This window comes from Nansenia antarctica, assembly GCF_963989245.1.
Source record: "Nansenia antarctica genome assembly, chromosome: 3".
NCBI lineage: Eukaryota > Metazoa > Chordata > Actinopteri > Argentiniformes > Microstomatidae > Nansenia > Nansenia antarctica.
Window position 1 is genome coordinate 41,017,405 of NC_137688.1, and position 20,389 is coordinate 41,037,793.

Consider the following 20,389-nt stretch of genomic DNA (forward strand, 5'->3'; position numbering starts at 1 on the left):
GGTGTAGTCAGTGCCTGCTTACACCTGTCGTCTTGTCTAATGTCTGGTGAAACCAGATCCACGGTAATAATCGGATGTTTGCTGGCAAAATACATTTGAGAGAAGCACAACAGCGACATCTGGTGGATAATAAATATAAATGATCTGGAATATACACACACCGTCACTGGCTTCCGACATCTTCCTGTCCGTGTTGTTACGATGGCTCTACGGCCAGGATCAGGGGGAGGTGGCAGGTATTTCATTGATTTAAAATTAACAATTTAAGAAAGAAGACTCACGATATTCTAGTTTTAACATTCCCATTTAATTGGTCAATATATATGTACTCCCTGGATAGTGAGAAGGGGAATGAGGGTTGCTTTGTAGGCGAGGCAGGGCTTCGTGACGGCTGTGTAGCTAGCTAGCTGGCTGTCAGCGGTGCTGTCAAAGGTGCTCGTTACTGTGGGACTGCTTTGTTGAATGTCGCAAATGATGACAGTTGGCCAACTGATAATTCCCAACGATGATAGCTTACTGTTGCTTACTATAATAGCTTACTAGTGGGCAATACTTATTATGCAGAACTAGCTAACAGTTGCTGGCTAGCTAGCTTTCAGATGCTCATTGCTCCAGTCTAGTCAGCTAGCCTAGCTGCCTGTCCATCGATCTATCTATCTATGTATCCAGCTGCTAACGTTACATCTATGAGATACATCTGTGAAAACAGCATTCCACATTGGGATGGTTAGAGTGATTTGCTTGTCGGTACATTGTTCTGATTAGATACTAATGAAGGGTTCATGATATCAGCCAGATAAGCTAGCTAATGTGGAATGTATGTCGTCATGTCAGCAGATTCAGATGAGCCCAGACTACCGACAGACACACTATTGTCAAGGGGACAATAGTGTGAAAGCTAGCTTAGCCTCCCATGATCTCTTATGACTGGTTATCTAGCTAGTCAAGTCATATGCTGGCTAGTGTCATTTTAGCAGCTGGACAGAGCTAGCTAACACACTCCCCACCTTGGTGACGTCAGGTGTGTGGGATGGATGACGTCAATAGCACTTGAAGGTAGCAGCTGGCAAACTAAATCCACTTCTCCTGAATGTACACTCTCCTCTCCTCTCTCTCATGATGTGAGCAGTGTGAGTGTTAGGCTGTTACAGTATCTCAACCCTCTCTGTTAACAGCACTTGCTTTTCTTAGCTTGTCCTCTCTGAGCTGTCATGTGTGTCCTCCTGACTTTACACTGCTCTGACTTGTGTTTAGAGACTGATGGAGAACCATGTGATTTAGCCAAGGCGGGTTATTTATAGGAGTGTCTAGTTATTTGTGTTGAGCTGTTGATGATGTTGGTGATGTCCAGCAGTGAAGATGAAAAAGGCTAGCCTCATGTTTTTTTAATCAGCGGAACCTCTGCCTGAGCTGAGCAGCTTGAATAATACATGTCTACCTGCTCCCACATCTCTGGTCCGAGCAGCCAATGATATTGATACCGTTTGTGAAACCAAAGAACCATGTATTTCAGATGAGTTTACCTGCCCCGAGCAGGACTAGGAACTTTGGTCGTTGCTGCCTCTTGGACTCATACTGTGTGTGACTTTGACCATTAAATAGTAGAAAGGGAGTTGACTACTGTATTTAGGCTAGGTGCTGTGTGCGTGAAGCCCTAGAGTAACTAGGCCGATATCCGCAAAATAATTCTAGCATTATTAATGCCAGTGGCCCCTGGCCCGAGCAGAGATTACTTTTCTTGCATTGACTGATGCATAGATGATTCACTTACTTAGACAAATGTATTTGTTGTAAGTCGCTTTGGATAAAGGCGTCTGCTAAATGCCAAAAATGTAAATGTAAAAATGTACATGAAATCTGTCATAGGAAACAAAATAGGGTTTGTTTCTTCACACAGCATTGCTGTTATGTATAGCTTAAATCATAATACTGTTCTACAGCATGTTCTTATGGAGCATAGAGGTTCAGTAAAAAGTGTAAGAATATTTAATGCAATCACAAGTCTAATATGTTGATTTGCTCAAGCATGCATGCATGATGACAGGCTCTGACACACAGTGTCAAGGGGATAGGAGCGGGCAGGCAGGAGCTGTGTTTGGCAGGCCGGCCTAGAAATAATGAAACCTATCCTAGACATCAGGAGCCAGAGGCATGCGTCTCCACTTCCCCACTGCTGTCTGGCATAGCACATGCTCAGTTTTCCCACACATGGGACTCTTACACATAAGCGGGAGCTGAGACAGGAGGGCTTTATCAACAGGTGTAGCCTTGCTAACGTTTCTACCGTTGTTCTTTGAGCCACAGGGAGAAACCTTGAATCTAGCATTAATCTTTATTAGAGGTGCATGGGTAGGTGACAATTTGCACTCTAAGATTAATTAACCAAGACAGGCTAAATTGTTATTTAATAGGTTTAGTAAAGTATGATATTAATTTTTCAAAGCCAAGCTGTTTAATCAGAGTTGGGGATTTTGAGCAGCCTCCATGTACACGACGAAGCATAACAACAACCCTAATAGGCCAACTGTTGCCTCCAGACTTTCACTTTTCAGGAATATAATTAATTGTGTCAAAAATGTCTGGATAATTCAAAGTAGAAGTTGAACGAGTTGTACAGAACCATGGTTTTAGCCTAAGTGAGGTGTCAGGTCACTGTGCACTTGAGTTATCCCACATTGAAACAGAGGGAGACTCACTCACAAATGCATTGAATAATTAAGGTTGATTAATCATAGGATCGTTGGAGCTCGTCAATGTTTAATGAGCACTGCTTTTGTTTACACTTGTTTCTAAAGTCTGTGAGAGAAGGCATCCAACATGGCTTAGTGCCACACACAAGTCCTGTTCAGAATAGCCTACATCCCATATCGTTCCATAGGCACTTGTATAGATGATTCTGATTCATAAGCAAGATGGTTTTATGCAACTGCAATGGAATCGTTGCTTTCCTGTTTATGGTTAGGGTCTATCCAATCCTTTTAGATTTACTAAACAGGGTTGTTTCTGGAGACAGAGCACCAGTGTTGAATATGAGAGGCTTCATGCTCTGCTCACTATCAATGGCCAGCCCCCAAGCCTTCCTACAGTATTAGCCCTTGCAATGTTGCTATTGTGAACACACAGGCCTTATACAATGTCCTAGACAGGCCCAACAGCTGGTATCGCTGTTTATCTCCATCGTGTTAATCTGCACTGCTAATCCAGGGCTGCATCTCACTCCAGAGAGCAGTCACCTCATTCACTCTCTTTCACAGATCTCGGCCTACACATGTACTGCCAGCCTAATCAGATCTGTGAAAGGGATTGATGGGAGGGAACAACTTTCTGGAATGAAATGCAGCCCAAGGGTAGTTGTTGTGGTAGTTCTGCCATGAAAACACACAAGAAACAATATACCCTTGTTTGGCAAGTTTAACAAACCATACAACTCTATGCACAAGGACTAGGCTACTCCTAACAATTCTCAGTGAAAAAAACGGATGTGTACGAAGTAGGCTATAATTCATGGTTTGGTAATGGAATTACGCTGAAATCTTTTTGATGTAACCACGTTTCCCAGACATTCTGTTTAAAAACTGTTAGGGGGTAGTGGTGCTTAATGGATAGTGAATTGGACTGGTGATGAGAAGGTCATGAGTTCAAATCCCACCTTGGAGCACCACTATAGTGTGCCCTTGAGTAAGGCACTGAGGCAAGGCAAGTTTATTTGTACAGAATGTCGCTTTGTGTGAAAGTGTCTGCTAAATGGTTAAAATGTATGTAAATGGTAAAAGAAAAAGGGGCATAGGAGGATAGGCCTAAATACACATTTAAAATGTCCAGTGTATACATGCATCAATAGTGTCAGTTTTACCATAGAGTGACCATGGAGACAGGGAGACGGGACTCTGCGTCACAGTCCCACCCCGGCCTTTGTCTCCTCTCCTCCTGACGTCCGCTTCCCTGTGTCTCTCGCCTCATTCACTGACACAGTCCGTTGCCCATGGATACCTCGGACGGTCTCCGTCGTCTCTTTCCCAAAAAGTGTTCTCACTTGGCTAATAGATTCCTAATGATCGGCCTCCATTTGGGCTACCAGGCCACCATCTATTAATTGCAGGGAATGGAAGGACCAATGATGTGAGCCAACTCCCATTGAAATGATAATGTCTTTGCGGAAGTTATTTATTAACCCTCTTGTTAAAACAGAAACACACTGTGTGTGAGAATGTCAAAGGAGCTCATTCCCTGATCAATACATTTTGTTTTGAGCAACAGCCGAGTGTTATTAGATCCATGTTTCTTCCCGCCTGTCAGATTCAGTGTCGGCTGTCAGTGCAGTGTATATATTCATGCATTCCTTGGAAAGCAGTGAGCCAGAACAATAAGGGGCACCCAGCATTCAGATGTGTCAGAACATAAATAAACAGGAATGAGACTGCCTAAGTATTTAGGTTGTCTTTGTGTTGAAATAAGACCAGGCCTAGGCCTAGAGCCCTAGACTCTCCATTCTTTTCAATGCGAGGTTAATGTGCATTACTCCAGTCCACAGTGAATTGATAGCTATTGTGTTGTAAAGGCATGACACATTAATTTCCCCTTACTGAATTATTATGTTACTAGCCCAATCCATACTAGTACCATAATATGGTAGTACCAGTAGTAATAATATCATAATTAATAATAATAATAATAATAATATAATTCATATTATGGGACTGACGGAGAGTGTTTTCACCATATACGATAGGCTACATAGCACTGAGACTTATGACCTGTGTTTTTTCTTTTCTCCTCTAGTTTTATCTATCCTGTTGGAGGGGGCCTGGGAGCGCCACAAGGTGAGTCATGCTTCAGTCAACATCCCCCCCCCCCCCCCCCCCCCCCCCAGGTCCTTCACTCTCCATGCAGTATGTGCTCTGGTTTCCTCAGCAGTTGGATTTAGGCCTAACCTACCAACTGACTGATCGCTATACACACACTCAAGAGACCCAGTTGAAATTCATGCTATGCGCGCTAGATCAAAGTTTCGCAGGTCATTGGAGCATTGTGTCATCCTACATTTTCAGTGCAGCACTGAGGAGATAATTCAACATATACGGTAGGTGATGTCATCACACATGGCCTCATATTCTTTGGAGTGACGCTGTACCAACAACAATACAGTACAGGGCTCTGCCTAACTCTCCGGCATCCTATAGCCTATGCTCTATGGTGTTTGTTTACTTTACAATGACACGCCAATGACAGTCCTGGTAAACAACACACACACGTTTGTAGCACGCCTCCCGTAGGGGTTCGTTAGGGGCATCACCGGTAGGTAGGCACACATATTTTAGTCACACGCTGCATCAGAATGCATGCAGAAGCACTTTGGATGACTGAGCCATTTTTATTCCACCTGGTTAAGGCCTATTATGGAGAATCATCTGGAAGCTCCAGGAGGACAGAACGCACGGAGGTGGTGCCGAGGATCTCTCGCTGTCAGCTAGAGCATCTGTTCATGTACACACATTTAAAAAATATATATAATACAGAGCTCTGAGCTGTCACAGCACTCACGCAAAAACATAACAGACTCCGTCGTCGCTGAGCTGATGTTTCCTCCCTGTCGCTGTTCAGGACATTTGTTTGCAGTAATATCTTACTGCAAATGAGGGAGTTCATACATCATCTCTCGCACTCCTGTGCCTCTTTGTTGGGGAGGCTTTCTCAGACACAGATTAAAACCTCTCAAGTCACACTTGAGATTCTCCCATTTGAGAATGATTGTATTCTATGACTATTGTTTAATCTAGATCTGTGAAACCAGACCACAATAGACTGTACCGTCTGTGCTCTCTCATGTGGACACTTCTCGTGATGCAATGGTCATATGGAATCTCACAAACCTCTGTTGTGTTTTTTTGCACAGGCATGCTACCCATGCAGCAACAGCAGCAGCAACAGGGCTTCCCTATGGTCCAGGTCATGCAGCCCAACATGCAGGGAATGATGGGAATGAACTTTGGAGGTCAGATGCCTCCTGGTGCCATGCCTATGCAGGTGGGTTTGTGTTTGTGTGCTTGTTTCTGTAGTACCCTCTTCTTAGGGGCCTTTAAACACTACAGGGCCGACCCAAACCCTACTGTGGTGGCTCAGATATTTTCCTTTCACGTTGGCTGGTTTAACAACTATGGATGTTTTAAGCACGATAGCCCAGTACAGCTCAGATTGTTTCAGCTTCTTTATTGTAATTAGGGTGTTACTACTCTGGTATACAATTTGCTCTCTTTTTACCTCACTGGGTCTTAGGTCCCCTGAGAATTAAGGACAGACAAAAAAAGAAGGGCAAGAAATAATCTTGCTCCTATTTTCTGTTTCTTGAGAGATTCTTAAGGTGAGTGGAAGCACTGGGCTGAGTGTGCCAGCTCCAAGCTCACCTGAAGAGTGTAGAAAAAGAACAGTTTGCAGGGCATTACCTCATACTTAGTAATCTATTATAAAGCACAACTCCAGCCAACATCTCTCTTTTATCTTGTCTTTCTTGTTTTTCTGCCTTCTACCACACAACATTACATCATCCCTTTTTCTTCTTTTTTGCACCCTTGACTTTGATTGTTTCACCTCCGGTACATAGTCGTATTGATATATTGTCTAGGTGCAGTCTGATGATTGTAGTTATGCCCCCAGACTTTGTTGGTGCAGTGTTGTATTTCTGAGTATTTTCAGAATGAGGGGTTTATCAAACCCTGGAGGCTTCCGAATTCACCTGTTTACAAGACGCTGCTGATGCATAAACAGTACAGCCCGCTAATGGCACTGTCGTCAAGTCTATTAAAATCACTTAGAAATGCATTGGTTTCCTGCTGCTGCTGCGACTGATCATTTAATATTGAATGAAGGGAATGCTGCACATGTTAATGAGTGTGCCGCTGTGTGTCTGTGTGTCGGGGTGTCTGTCTGTGTCTGTGTGTGCTGTCTGTGCAGGGGGGTATGGCTATGGGGATGCAGGCTCCAGGCATGCAGTTCATGGGCCAGCCGCAGTTCATGGGCATGAGGCCCCCGGGGCCCCAGTACACCGCCGACATGCAGAAACAGATGGCTGAGGAGCACCAGTAAGTCATATTTCTGTGTGTGTGTGTGTGTGTGTGTGTGTGTGTGTGTGTTTGTTTGTGTTTATGTACGTGTGTGTGTGTGTGTGTGTGTGTGTGTGTGTGCGCCTGCCTGCCTCTGCTAACTGTGTGTTGTGTGAACGTGTGGCCTGTAGGAAGCGTCTGGAGCAGCAGCAGAGGATGCTGGAGGAGGACCGTAAGAGAAGGCAGTTTGAGGAGCAGAAACAAAAGCTGAGGCTACTGAGCAGCGTGAAACCCAAGGTCAGCCTCATTCTGTCAGCCTTGTCTCCCTGGCTCACTACATATTACATTCAGAAGGAAGGAAGGAAGGAAGCTTCAGTTAAAAACTCACAGGGCCGATTTCACAGACAAGGCGTAAGCCTAATCCTAGACTAAAAAGCATCTTCAATGGACTAGGCATAAGCCTTGTCTGTGAAACCAGCCCGTTGTTTTCTTATCGAATTGACTTGAAGTCATGATGTTTTATTCGTCTATCGGAGGTATTTCAGCCATTTAACTGGTGCTCTTATCCAGAGCGACTTACAACATGTGCATTCATCCCAGTCTGAGTCACGACTGGCGTGTTCATGCATTGTGATAACAACACTGTCCGTCTCCTCCTCCTGAGCACTGATTTGTCCTGTATACCCGTGGTCCTAGCATAGATTTATTTTTCTTAGAATTACTGATGGATAGATGATTCACTTACTTAGACAAATGTATTTGTTGTAAGTCACGTTGGATAAATGTAAACGTGATGTGAATGTGAACGTACACACAGACCGGGGAGAAGAGCCGCGACGACGCGCTGGAGGCCATCAAAGGCAACCTGGACGGTTTCAGCCGAGACGCCAAGATGCACCCCACGCCGTCCTCACACCCCAAGAAGCCAGGTACAGTACTCACAGTACCCTGAACCCCAGCCTCCGCCCCCACCCAGGTACAGTACTCACAGTACCCTGAACCCCAGCCTCGGCTCCGCCCCCACCCCTATCCGAACGCTGCTCTGCTGCCCAACAGCCTGACTGGAAAGCCTTCCCTATGGGAATAACCAGGCAGCCACAGGGCTGCAAGGACAGACAGATGGACAGACCAGCAGCCAGGCAGCCAGGCAGCCAGGCAGCCAGGCAGGCAGACTGACGGACAGGGCAGACAGACGGACAGACGGACTGGTAGAGGGTGACAGCCAGGGGACGCACTCTGTGACATCAGCTGTTGCAATGAACACAACAGCTTGTTTTTTTTTGTCCCTGGGGTTTACTAAGAGTGTGTCACACAGATTTGTCCATTTACCATATTTAGAGAGCAACATAATCCTCTGCTTTCTTTTTTTTCTTTTTTCTTTTCTTTTCGCCTACTGTTGTGTTTGCTGCTTCCCTCATTTTGCCTTTTATTTCTATTTTACAAGCTCCAATATTTGTAATACCTTAACTGTCACAGGTTCTTGATGTGCTACCTACTGTATGTTTCACTTTGTTTTAGACCTTGAACGTTAAACGTGTACAGCCTTTCACTTTTCCTCTTGTCTTGTGCATTACAGAAATAAAATTTTAGCTTAAAACTAACTCAATATTTAAGTATTTAGGTTAGATTGATTATTTTGGTAATTAGTGGACACCATCATATTTATTGCTGCATATGATCCATTGTCCGATCATTTGCCTAGGACGCTATGTAGTCCATTTTCTGATCCTGCACAAAATAGTTGTTATGTTTCACTGTTGTGTTGTGGTGTACTTTATGCATCTTCCACCGTCGCCCTGTGTTGTGTGTCGTTGCCATCATCATTATTTCTCCATTTTTACAGAGTCATCGCCATCCCACTCCTCTGTCACCCCTCACTCCCTCCCCCCTCATCTCCCCCCCGTGGATGATGATGATGAGTTTAGTGACTTTATACAGGGTCCCGGTGTAGACCCCTCCTCCTTCCCCTCATCCTCCTCCTCCTCATCCTCTTCCACCCTTCCCCACCCCTTCCAGCCCCATGCCCAGCCATCGCCCCCCTCTCTCCGGGCAGGTGGTCTATCTGCCAAGCCTTTAGATTTGGCTCCCACACAGAGAACCCCCTCCTCTGCCTCCCTCCCCACTTCTGTGTCCATTCCTACTGCCACACAAAACTCTGCTGTCAACTCCAGCTCCCAATCTGCATTTCAAGGTAACTCCTTCCTTTTCTTTTGCATCAACCTCATAAGTCAGTCTTCATAACCAAGCGTTAACACCAACCGCCACACCCGTTTGGTAGGCATGTTTAACAGTCGTGTCGTTGATGTGATGAGGCCCTAACTCATCGTGTCGTTAGAAACGGGTGCCTCACCCTCTCGTGTCAGTCTTGGCCTACAGTTGACACTGTGCTAGCATGCAGACGCTACGGCAGACAGGCAGATTACCTTAGCCTTTACATAGCACTGCCTACAGTACAATTGGTAAAATACTGAAAAAAAGGTAGGAAAATATTTGAGCGTTTGCCCATCTGGAGTGCCAGATGGGTATTTTCTTTCTTCCCCAAAATATTATTTGAACACCAGGCAATAGGAAGCAGATTGCAGGTCTTTGTGTCCCCTGCCTTGTAATCTCCTGGATCAGGTTGTGTGTTTCCTGCTCTGTAACGGATCCAAGGAGATAAACTCCTCAGAGTCCCTACAGAGTAGAAACACCAACTGGGGAGCCTCACAACTCACTCATTATCCCAATTCTGTTTACATGTATAGTGCAAATATACTTGGCAATAAAAAATTATTCTAATTCTGATACATTCCAAATTTGTTAAGGAGTTTGTGACCTAGCTGTCTCCTATCTGCCTATTAACTAAGCCAATTATCTGAGATGGCACCAAGTTTCTCTTTGATATGTTGCCTCTGACCTGGTAAGGGAGGATCTGTAGAAACTAAGCTGCCTATAGCTCCACCTAGACATTAAACTTGTGTTCACTGAAAATGTGATAATATAATGTCTGAGGCAGTAAATATCTGCACACCAAATGTTCCCTCAATTTTTTCGAATTACAGCACAATGTACATGCCCTGTTCGACCAAAATAGGTTCTACATTAAACCAAAACTCTTTTTGGTGCCATGTAGAACCGTCTCTGTTGAAAGGGTTGTATACAGCACCAAAAATGGTTCTTCAAAGCATTCTCCTACACTACAGGGACAACCACAAGAACCCTTGTGCAATGGTCTAGTTTTCTGTCAAATTAGACATTCACCACACTGTCTTCCGGGAGCCCCCGTACGGTAGAAGCAGTAAGTAAACAGATCCGATGGATGGATGTGTTGCCAAGCACCTGTGTTCCTCGTTTCTCCACCACTCTAGGCCCCTCCCTGGAAGAGAAACTCTTCTCCTCGTGTGATCTAACGGCTAATAAGAAGGCCCACATTAGCTTTAAGTCCCAGCAGCCCCTGGCAGAGTTGGGCCCCAGAGCGAAAGTCTCGGCCCAGTTTCACTCCAGCGACAAAGCACGGAACTGGGCCTGGACTCCACCGGGGGACCTGAGTTCTGCCTTCACCATAGAAACGCCACCCGAGACCCGAGCACCACCGGCCGCAGCCCCCACACAGGCTGCTGACACCCTCCCTCAAACCAGTAACAACGGTGGTGAGAGAGGAAACCATTTGTTATCAGTCGCTCTTTCTATCTCTGTCGAATTAACACACAATCAATGCAGGGCATGTAACCTACTTCATCTATTCTCTACTAAACCCAGATAAAAGAAATACTCTTAACTGTCGATGGTGGAATGCCCTTGTTACTGTTTTCTGATTTTTCCCGGAAACTTTCTGACCGAATTTGGGATTGGACCGAATCTTAGTCTGTTCACTATTTCACTCATTTATGATCTATACTATCTATGACACAAATCATACTAACCTCTATTGGCATCACAGAATGAGGTGAAAAAAAAATCTATTTTCCCTGCTAAGATATTCAAGCATGTGGAATCAAAGAATGACGTAGAAAAATATGCTCTACTACTGTACTACCGATTCAACATACACACACACACACACACACACACACACACACACACACACAAGCTCTAGATATAATTTCCCAGTCTTTGGGCTTACACAGTGGTCCATCTCTGTCTCCCTGGGGGGCTTCAGCATGACTCTCCAGACTTGCTGAGGAGTTGCTCTGCTTCCGCTTGGTCTCTTTTTCTGGGCCAGCACTTTCTCTGCACACCTCAAGCCAAATCTCATTAGATGTTCTGTCTCACGTCGGCCCCTGCCGACACAATGTGGAAATACTCTCTTCCCTCCCGAGGTCGCCTGGGGTAATACCTGCTGACTCAATAAGCCGCCGCTGTGTAACTCTCTTCCGGAGATTGACCTCGCTCTCGTGCATGCAGACTTGCTTGGATTGGGGTTTTAACACGGATGCGCTTGGATAGCCCTGTCCCGCTGGGGGGCCCCGAGGCGCTCCAGATAGGGGCCTGCTTGTGCATATGCCACTTTGCTGCTTTCTGTTTGCACTTGTTTGTTTGTCTTTTCTCCACGCTGCCATCCAGGGAAATGTAGCAGCTCATCACAGAGACCCCGTGCATTGTAATAGTAATTTAAGTGGCCAAGGCGATTTAGACCAGTCTGGTCAGAGGATTATATGCAAAGTAGCTACTAGAGTCAACAATTATGATCCCTATAACGTAGGGGTCTGGCTCAAGGCATTGAGTCTTCCTCCCCAAATGTACCTCATCTCATGTGTCCTCTCTTTTAGCAAGCTGCTTTTAGACCTGCTGAATCAGTATCACATTTCACTTTAGTACACAACGGGGAAAGAACACACCCCTCGGTTACGAAGGAAAGAGATTTAGGTCAATGTCAATGTGTATATACAAGAGTGAGCCTTGGTTTATTTGTTTTTTACAACCCAATTCCTCTCTTCCCTCCCCCTCAGGAGCTGACAGAGTAGTCGGTTATGGCCCAAGAACAGATTCATTGATGCCGAGAAGCCTTACGTCTGCACTGGGCCCCCCAGACGTCAGGTGTAGGACACACTACTCTAGCTGTGGGTTTCCATACAAGCCAGGCTGTGTGGTGACTGAGGGACTGCCAGGAGAGCGTTTTTTGCCATAGGTTGTGTTATCCTAACTGTCTCTGTGTTGCTGATAGCAGGTGTCGGTGTATACCCTCAACAAGAACACATCCAGCCTATGGTGCCTGGCTGGCTCTACAACGACAGCCTCATCCCGGGTAAACAACCACCTGTGTTGACACACATTCCTAGTAATACTCCCTGACGAGAGTAAATTCTACAACTTTTTCAGGTTGCACATTGTATCTTATTATCTAGTTATTATTATTATCTAATTGTATCTTGGTTTCACATAGGCTCTTACTATTCCTCCCATTGTCCTACAGAGATGTTCAAGAAGGTCCTGGAGTTCACCATGACTCCGGGGGGGATCGACACAGCCAAGCTCTACCCCATTCTGATGTCATCGGGTCTTCCGAGAGAGGCATTAGGGCAAATCTGGGCCTCAGCCAATCGCACCACACCTGGCATGCTGACGAAGGAGGAGCTGTACACTGTGCTGGCCCTCATCGGCGTAGCACAGGTAGTCATTTATCTTTTGTTCTTTTTTTTTTTTTTTTTTTTTTTTAAATAGAGATAGGATTCCAGGCCCAGGTGAGTTGAGAATGTGTTGAAACCACTAGGATGTTGGTGCTACAGTTGGGTGAATGTGACTCGAGTTCCCCTCAGCCCTGAGTGTGCCGCCTGCAGGCCTCTTATCTCCCTGTCGCCAGCCCTGTAGCCAGCACCCCTGGGGAGAATGCAAATCTGGAGCCGGCAGCGGTGCACGCCACCGCAGACATGGCGGGAATAATAAGACTTCTTTTGTTATGGAAATAAGTCTTAAGTCTTACGGGAACATCTGCGCTACGAGCTGCATCCTTTTGTAGAGTGATGAGAGGAAAATTCGGAAGCTGTCTTGTGGTGGGTGTTAAAATGGAACTGTAATTAATGATTTAGGCAAACTACTCTGTCTCGGCTTGTGGTGGATGGCATATAGATGATTGGTTTGGAAGGGGGTGGAGGGGGGGGCATACATTCAGACACAAATGCATATTAATTACAACGCACTCACATATGCTGCTGACTCACTTTAACTGCAACCAAGTTGAATCAAGTGTGACCTTTTATAACTTGCTACATCATGATCTCATAGGATTACAAGCACTCATGAATGAATTAAGCTGGTCTCCGGTGTGTATGCTGCGTTCAAGTGCTGCTCGGAAATAGTAAACCTGATATTTTTCTGACTTTTGAAACTCCCACATGGAAGAATCTCAGAATCAACCAATAGGGAGCTCTACGCAAAAAAAGCAGCAAGGAGTTTAGAGTTTCAGAGGACCACTTGAATGAAAGTCGGAAGTCTTATCTTGGGTTATTTTCTCCATTGCAGAGTGGTCTCCCAGCAATGAATGTGGATATTCTGAGCCAGTTCCCGTCTCCCCCAGTACCTAACCTGCCCGCCCTGGCCATGGCCATGGCCCCTCAACACATGCCCCAGCACCAGCACCCGCAGCCCATGATGACCCAGCCCCCGGTCTCCATGCCCATGCCCACCCCAGTGCCAGCCGTCATGGGCATGGCTCCTGGAGCTCCTGCCCAACCTCCTCCCAGCAACTTCATCACTAACTTCCCACCAGTGCAGGTAACCATGTGCCCATGCCTGTTTGTTTCAGGAATCATTCCATGATTGATTGATTGATTGATTTGTGTGTTTGAGTCACTCATGTATTGAGTCGTGTCAATGTCTTGCGGATGTGTTTAGGGAACCAAAGCAGATGATGACGATTTCCAGGACTTCCAGGAGGCTCCCAAGGCTGGAGGGGAGCAGTCGTCCTTCGCTGACTTCCAGGGGGAGTCGGCGGGGAGCTTTCCCTCCACCACACCCTCTCAACACCAGAACAGGTACTGTCCTTACAGTACGGGACTGACTAGCAGCGTTACCAACATGCGTAATGATTGTTGTGTAATGACACCACATGTCACTATCAGTCGCTGATAGTCAGGTCCAGGAATGTAGCAGAGACGAAACACTGTTTTACCTACATTCTTTCATGGTGAATAACGTTCACTCAACTTTGATGAACATTAGTGATTTCATTGAACATTTTCTCATTTTCCAGTGATAAGCCACTTTTTTCCGCAACATCCCTGGTCAAGTTATAACGTATGATACTACTGTCTCCTGACCTATTAGAGTCTTTGGAAACATATAAAAAGGTACATGGTCTCTTAATAGCTTGCAATAGCCCATCCCCCTAGCAAAACAATGATGCAGTGCTTCTCCTAATGAATTCATTTCAATGGACAGCAGACAAGCTCTTTTCGTTATACAACTTTTAAACCTGCAGAGATTCTGTCTGTTCCCAGAGAGACAGAATGGAATGGCAATTATCTGTAGGAAAGACAAAGAGAATGGAGAAATAAAAGATCTCACATCTGAGGGTCATAGTCTCTCTTACAATCCTCTCTCTCCTCTCTCATTCTCTCTCGCTCTAAACAAAACAAACGAACGTCTCATTGTTTCACCACCATATCTCCAATCCCCCAAAGTCTAAGATCGCTTTCTAATTAACAGTAAGACAGAGAAAGCCCATGCTGGATTGTCAGACAGAATTGGCAAGTGTAGCCTTGCAGCTTTTTGAAGAAGCACAAAGCCTGAGCTCTGATTCCCCTAAAGGCTTTAGGTTCCTGTGTCTTATCTGTGGTGCCAGTATGGTGTGAAACCTCTGTGGAATTTCTGTATTGTAGTGTCCAATCAGCTCAGCCAGCTTAAAATGGATTAATTTTAGGAAACCTTTTTCTTTGACCTGGGTCAAAAAGTACTTGAAATACTTTCAAATACTAAGACGGTTTTGCTTTAGTCTATTTGGCATTCCTGATGGGCCAGGGTTTGCACCTTTCATACAATTCCTTGGTTCCATTGTGCCAGTCAAACTCAATCAAGCACAGATTGACCCTGGTATTCTAGTATTGACCCTCTGTGTCCCTTGTTGACTGAAGATGGCTGTTTTCTCTGCAGTGCACCTGCCATGCTGACTCCTGTCTCCGGCTCCTCCTCATCATCCTCTGACAAGTATGCCGTCTTCAAGCAGCTGTCTGTGGAGCAACCTTCAGAGCCCATACCCCCTGTCTCAGGTACCTGTCTACAACCAGTACATACGTACACCCTTTCACTAGTTACATACTGTATGCCGTTAATAGTATAATGGTCTTGTAATAGTCCAAGAGTACACTTACCTGCATGTCAAATAAAGTCCATTCCCATTCCCAAATATTCAAACAAAGCTTAAGGTTTGTTGATCTTGTATGTCCCAGATTCCGGAGACAAGTACAGCGTGTTCAGACAGCTTGAGCCACCTGCTGACAGGAAACCAGGAGGTAAGCAGAACCCTCCCTAGTCCCTAGCACAAAGAACATGCACAAACATTTCCCCCAACACACAGACACCTCTGTTCCCCGGGCAACCCCCATGGTTTCCAGGCCATATGACTTGAGAGGACACGGTGGCCCTCTGAGAAGGTCCCTGTAAACCACTAGAGGAAGGGACACAATGTTTTGAGAAAGTTCCTTTGATGTCCGTTGTTCTTTTTAGGGAGATGGAAATGTGTTTTACCTGTTTAACCTGGCTTGAACATGTTATGCTTATGTATAGTTAGCAGTAAATAATGATAGGAATCCGTTTTTAGATTGACCTCAATCCCCTTTGGGGATTGATAACGTATCTTATTAACCACAGATATTATACACAAATATATGATCATATTACTATGCCCTGTGCTATTATCTGGCACATATTTTGGTGTGCAAGTACACATGCAGCACTGAGCATTGATGTAGGTGTGTTTCCTGCCCCTGTTTCACTAGAACAGTTTGCGATGGGGACAGCTCTCACCACTCCAGTAAGTCTAGTAAGGCTTGCAGTGACCTTTCCTTCCTGCTCTGGGGTTCCTGTTCTCCACCATGAGTCCATTACTTCTCTCTTCTCCAGAATAAAGGAGCAGTGTGAACAGATTCCCTGCTTATAGTCAAATATATGTCTTGCTCCTACACCACAATACTGTCTACCCACTGTTCCTCTGTGGATTTCCATTACTCTGTCAAATGTGTGGTTTAAAAAAGAAAAAGAAAAAAGATCTGTTCTAAAATCATGGCATTGCTGAGACTGGGAAGTCTTTGTAGAATCTAGAGAGAATCTTTCCTCTGAAGTATGGCTTAATCATCGTGTTCCGTCCCAGTTTGGGACTGACAGCTCTGGGCTTGCGGTGGTGCTGTGTGTGCGTGTGCGCGTGTCACTGTAGAACACGTCGCTTTGTTTGTGCAGTGATGTGTGCAGTGTTTTCTTCTCTCACTACTAGTGTGTGTCTCTAGACTCCTGGCCCAGCCCAGTCATTGCTAGTTCACTCGACAGCTTGAAATTCACCACGAGCATCGGCAATGTGACAAAGCCGTAACTAATCCGCTCCTCTCTTTCTTGTAGGATTGTGAAATGAGAAAATCCAGGCTGAGGCGACTGATGCTGTTTTGTGTCATGCCAATGTCCTCTCCTTCTGGCTGCTGTGCTAAATGCTTTTTCCATGCCCTTCAATTGTTCTGTTTTGTTTCACAGGGGAAGGATTTGCCGATTTCAAGTCTGTCAGTGTTGATGATGGCTTCACAGACTTTAAAACCGCCGACAGCATCTCTCCACTAGACCCTCCAGACCAGGCCAAGATCTTTCAGCCAGCCTTCCCTCTTACTTTTTCTAACTCTCAGTCAATACAACAACAACAACAACATCAACCAACAGCTTCTCTTCCTCAGCCCAAACACTCTCTCAACATGGCCGACCTGGATCTCTTCTCCTCTTTGGCTCCCTCGGCCCCCGCTCACGCCCCTGCAGAAACCAAGCCCAGCCCATTCCCCTCCGTGCTCCCCTCGCTGGTGCTCCCCCCAGGTGGAGGGGCTGATGACTTTGGGGACTTTGCCCTCTTTGGCTCTTCCTCCTCTGAGGTTGCCATTGGCCGTGCTGTGGGAGGGGGCGTGGCCACACCTCAGGATGACTTTGCAGACTTCATGGCGTTTGGAAGCTCTGGAGGTGAGCCCAAAGGCGAGGGAAGCATAGGGGCTAGAGGGGAGACCACAGCTCAACAGCACCCCCAACAGGGCTCCGACAAGTATGACGTGTTCAAACAGCTATCTCTGGAGGGGGGCGTGGCCTACGACAACAACAAGGAGAGTGGCGGCGGCTCCTTCTCCTCCCTCAAGAGCGACGCGGACGACTTTGCTGACTTCCAGTCCTCCAAGTTCTGCACAGCACTGGGGGCCTCTGAGAAGAGTCTGGTGGACAAGGTGGCCGCCTTCAAACAGGCCAAGGAAGACTCAGCCTCGGTCAAGTCCCTCGACCTCCCGTCCATCGGGGGCAGCAGCGTGGGCAAGGAGGACTCGGAGGACGCTCTCTCGGTTCAGCTAGACATGAAGCTGTCGGACATGGGCGGAGATCTGAAGCATGTGATGTCTGACAGCTCTTTGGACCTACCGGGCCTCTCGGCCCACCAACCCTCTGCCGCAGGTGAGGAACTAGTGCGCTTGCTCTGGTGAGCAAGGCCCCGCCCAGTCACACACAGAACCAATCATAGGTCTGAAATTAGCCAGCCAGTCCTCCTCAGTGCCCCATAGCGCCACCCATTAAAGGGATGAACCTATTTTCCTGTTTAGGTGAACTATCATCTTAGCCTAAACTGTTCTCATAGGCCAGTAGTGAAAGCTATCCAGTTATCTGTTCTCCACTTTGCTACGCCTACAAAGGCTAAAGGCCAATGCACACGGCGTGCGATTTTGTCGCACGACAACATTCGATTCTCAATTCACACCACCGAAGTGTGTGGGTGTGAATGGAGAATCGAATGTTGTCGTGCGACAAAATCGCATCGCACGCCGTATGCATTGTCTCATTCAAAACAATAGAATCGAATTCGGCGGTGCGACAAAATCGCCACCGTGTGCATTGGCCTTAACAGTTATCAGTGCCCTCTGCCATTGAAATGACATGGCAAAATCTCCTCAGAGAAACTTGGTAAACCTGTCTATTGGAGAGGGTGCTGCTAACTGGTTAGCCTTTCCTGCGCTAGCAAAGTGGAGAACGGAGGACCGGAAAAGCTTTCAACCATCCCTTTAAAGCAGGGCTTTAGTTACTGCTGAATCATGTTCAAACACTCAGACATCACACCACTACATATCTTGTCATCTCATCAGACCCACAACAACATCATTCATTCATTCCCATCCCATCATTAGTCATTTTGAATTAATTTAATATTTATTAAGTATTTATTTATTTATTGTTCATATGGTTATTTTTGTGAATTGATTACATGTTTTGCATTCAACACTCTGCTTTTGTAAAACAGACAATAAGCACAGGTCTCTGCCCCTACATAGACTCATCCAGTTGATGAGAGTGTCAGGAGGGATGCAGTCGTGGTTCAATAGAGAGAATCAAAGTGACTGCTCTTCTGACTGTTGACTTCAGACTGGGTTGAATAATACAGTATTTGAGATACTTTGAGCGATTGCCTGAGCCTGTCTGGAGTGCCAGATCGGGAGGGTTTGCACTTTTAGGACTATTGAATTGGTTCCATTGTGCCAGGCAAACTCAATCAAGCCTTGGTACGTATTCGAAATTATTTGAAATATACAATTTGAGCCTAGGTCTGTTTTTCTGTGCTACTGCAGGCTCACATTCCCAGTCTGTGTGCTCTCTGCACCATTTATCTCACCAACCTTGATTGTGTGTGTTGACATAATGACTGTAAGGGTGAATACTAGGAGCATGTTATAGTGATGGGCTTCTGTACAATCAGTTTTTATTCAGATCACACTGTTGCAGCCTACTGTACCAATGGCTTCCTGGAAGCCAAAGTCTTCCGGAGACCGAGAAGAGCTCGGTCTAGCTTAGAAGAGCAACCTAGCTTAGCACACATTGAAAATGAATTGAAACAAGATACTTATGAGGGAGGAAGGAAAACAGGCACTTTTCAAAATGATTCACTGATAATTTGTTGTTGACCAAATATCATGACCGTTTACATGCAGCTGAGTGCAGCTGTTTCCTAAAGGTGGACAGATTACAGTGTTTTGTGAAAAGAAAAGTCAAAATGATTTGTAACGAATCCTTCATATATCAAAGGCAGAACCCACCTCAGCCCTATATTTTACACCTTAGAGTAGATGGAGCAGTATTATAGACAGCTCACTGTGTGTCTGTACTGTGTGAATGTGTATTGAGTGAGTTTCCCTACTGTGGTTTTCAGAGTAACCATTCAATATTCCTTGGAAAAATAATGTTGTATATCGATCTGGAACAGTACTTCCAGTTACCTTTATTAATCCAGGTAGGTGCCAAACCTGCAGCACTGTCTGCCACTTGGGAAATATAATAAGTCTGTTCATTTAATTCGTCAGCCACAATGGTTTTCTTCATGCACGACAGTTAAAGTACAAAGCACACCGTTCCGAGACTGTCCTCTGGGCCAGCCTGGCCGCCCTGACCCCTCTAATGGAAACTCCAATGTAATATCATTTGACTTCATGTCTAGGCATTGTCCATATCAGCACACACCTCTCCCCTCTGATGGTCATGATTTACCAACCATCTCATCTTCCATCATGTCTCATTCCTCTGTTTACTACATTCAAGGTCTTTCCCTTCCTTCGTGTGCGAACCACATACAAAAGCCCTTAGATGTGCTTAGCCTATATATTTCATATTTCAACACCAGCCAACATATCAGTCCACTGGTTTGTAGCAATTTGGGCAAAAGGGGCATCTAAATCTTATTTATACTAGGAGTTATTCTAAAGTAGAAATGGTAAATGTCGGCTAACGGGGGTTTCAGTATGTGTACAACAGAACAAAGAAACGTTCTGTTTAACTGAAACAGTCTGGCTACTCTCCATTGAGAGAGAAAGACGATAAGCAATGAGAACTGACCCTTGAACTGCAACACAATGGTAGGTGTGATGAAGATAGTGCCCAGCCGAGTGTTGATACATTCCCAAAAGCTGTTGCTGCTGCTGCTCCTCCTTTTCTTTCCTGACCCATGTTTATCCAGTGTTCATGTTTCTTGGAGATCTCTAGAATCCTCTAAAAGCGTAGCAGGCCTCAGCGTGTGAAAACCACCTCATCATGCTTGCACTATGTTCCTTCCTGGACATGTAACCTTAAAGTGGCAATCTGGGACTCTAAAAATAAACCAAGTGGTGTCCTTGCCACCTTTTCTTGTAACCACTCTCAAATAAACAGAACTATGGATAGAATTGGTTCTA

At 45.6% G+C, this 20,389-nt stretch overlaps 1 protein-coding gene across 2 annotated transcripts in view; it reads left to right on the forward strand.

Annotated features, from left to right (window-relative positions):
• Window positions 1-201: 201 nt before the first annotated feature.
• The window catches only part of synrg (synergin, gamma), a gene marked incomplete at its 5' end in the record, with an annotated part of 37,661 nt that continues 17,473 nt past the window's right edge, over window positions 202-20,389 (forward strand). The window contains 15 exons of one of the 2 annotated variants that reach the window (XM_080526505.1): window positions 202-236; window positions 4,780-4,820; window positions 5,894-6,024; window positions 6,949-7,076; window positions 7,229-7,334; window positions 7,855-7,966; window positions 8,881-9,228; window positions 10,385-10,666; window positions 12,181-12,261; window positions 12,430-12,626; window positions 13,476-13,727; window positions 13,848-13,987; window positions 15,105-15,220; window positions 15,401-15,463; window positions 16,692-17,633. In XM_080526505.1, the coding sequence (XP_080382631.1) occupies window positions 202-236; window positions 4,780-4,820; window positions 5,894-6,024; window positions 6,949-7,076; window positions 7,229-7,334; window positions 7,855-7,966; window positions 8,881-9,228; window positions 10,385-10,666; window positions 12,181-12,261; window positions 12,430-12,626; window positions 13,476-13,727; window positions 13,848-13,987; window positions 15,105-15,220; window positions 15,401-15,463; window positions 16,692-17,633 (2,974 nt within the window). The remainder of the gene's footprint in view (window positions 237-4,779; window positions 4,821-5,893; window positions 6,025-6,948; window positions 7,077-7,228; window positions 7,335-7,854; window positions 7,967-8,880; window positions 9,229-10,384; window positions 10,667-12,180; window positions 12,262-12,429; window positions 12,627-13,475; window positions 13,728-13,847; window positions 13,988-15,104; window positions 15,221-15,400; window positions 15,464-16,691; window positions 17,634-20,389) is intronic. The other variant, XM_080526506.1, reaches the window with a different exon arrangement.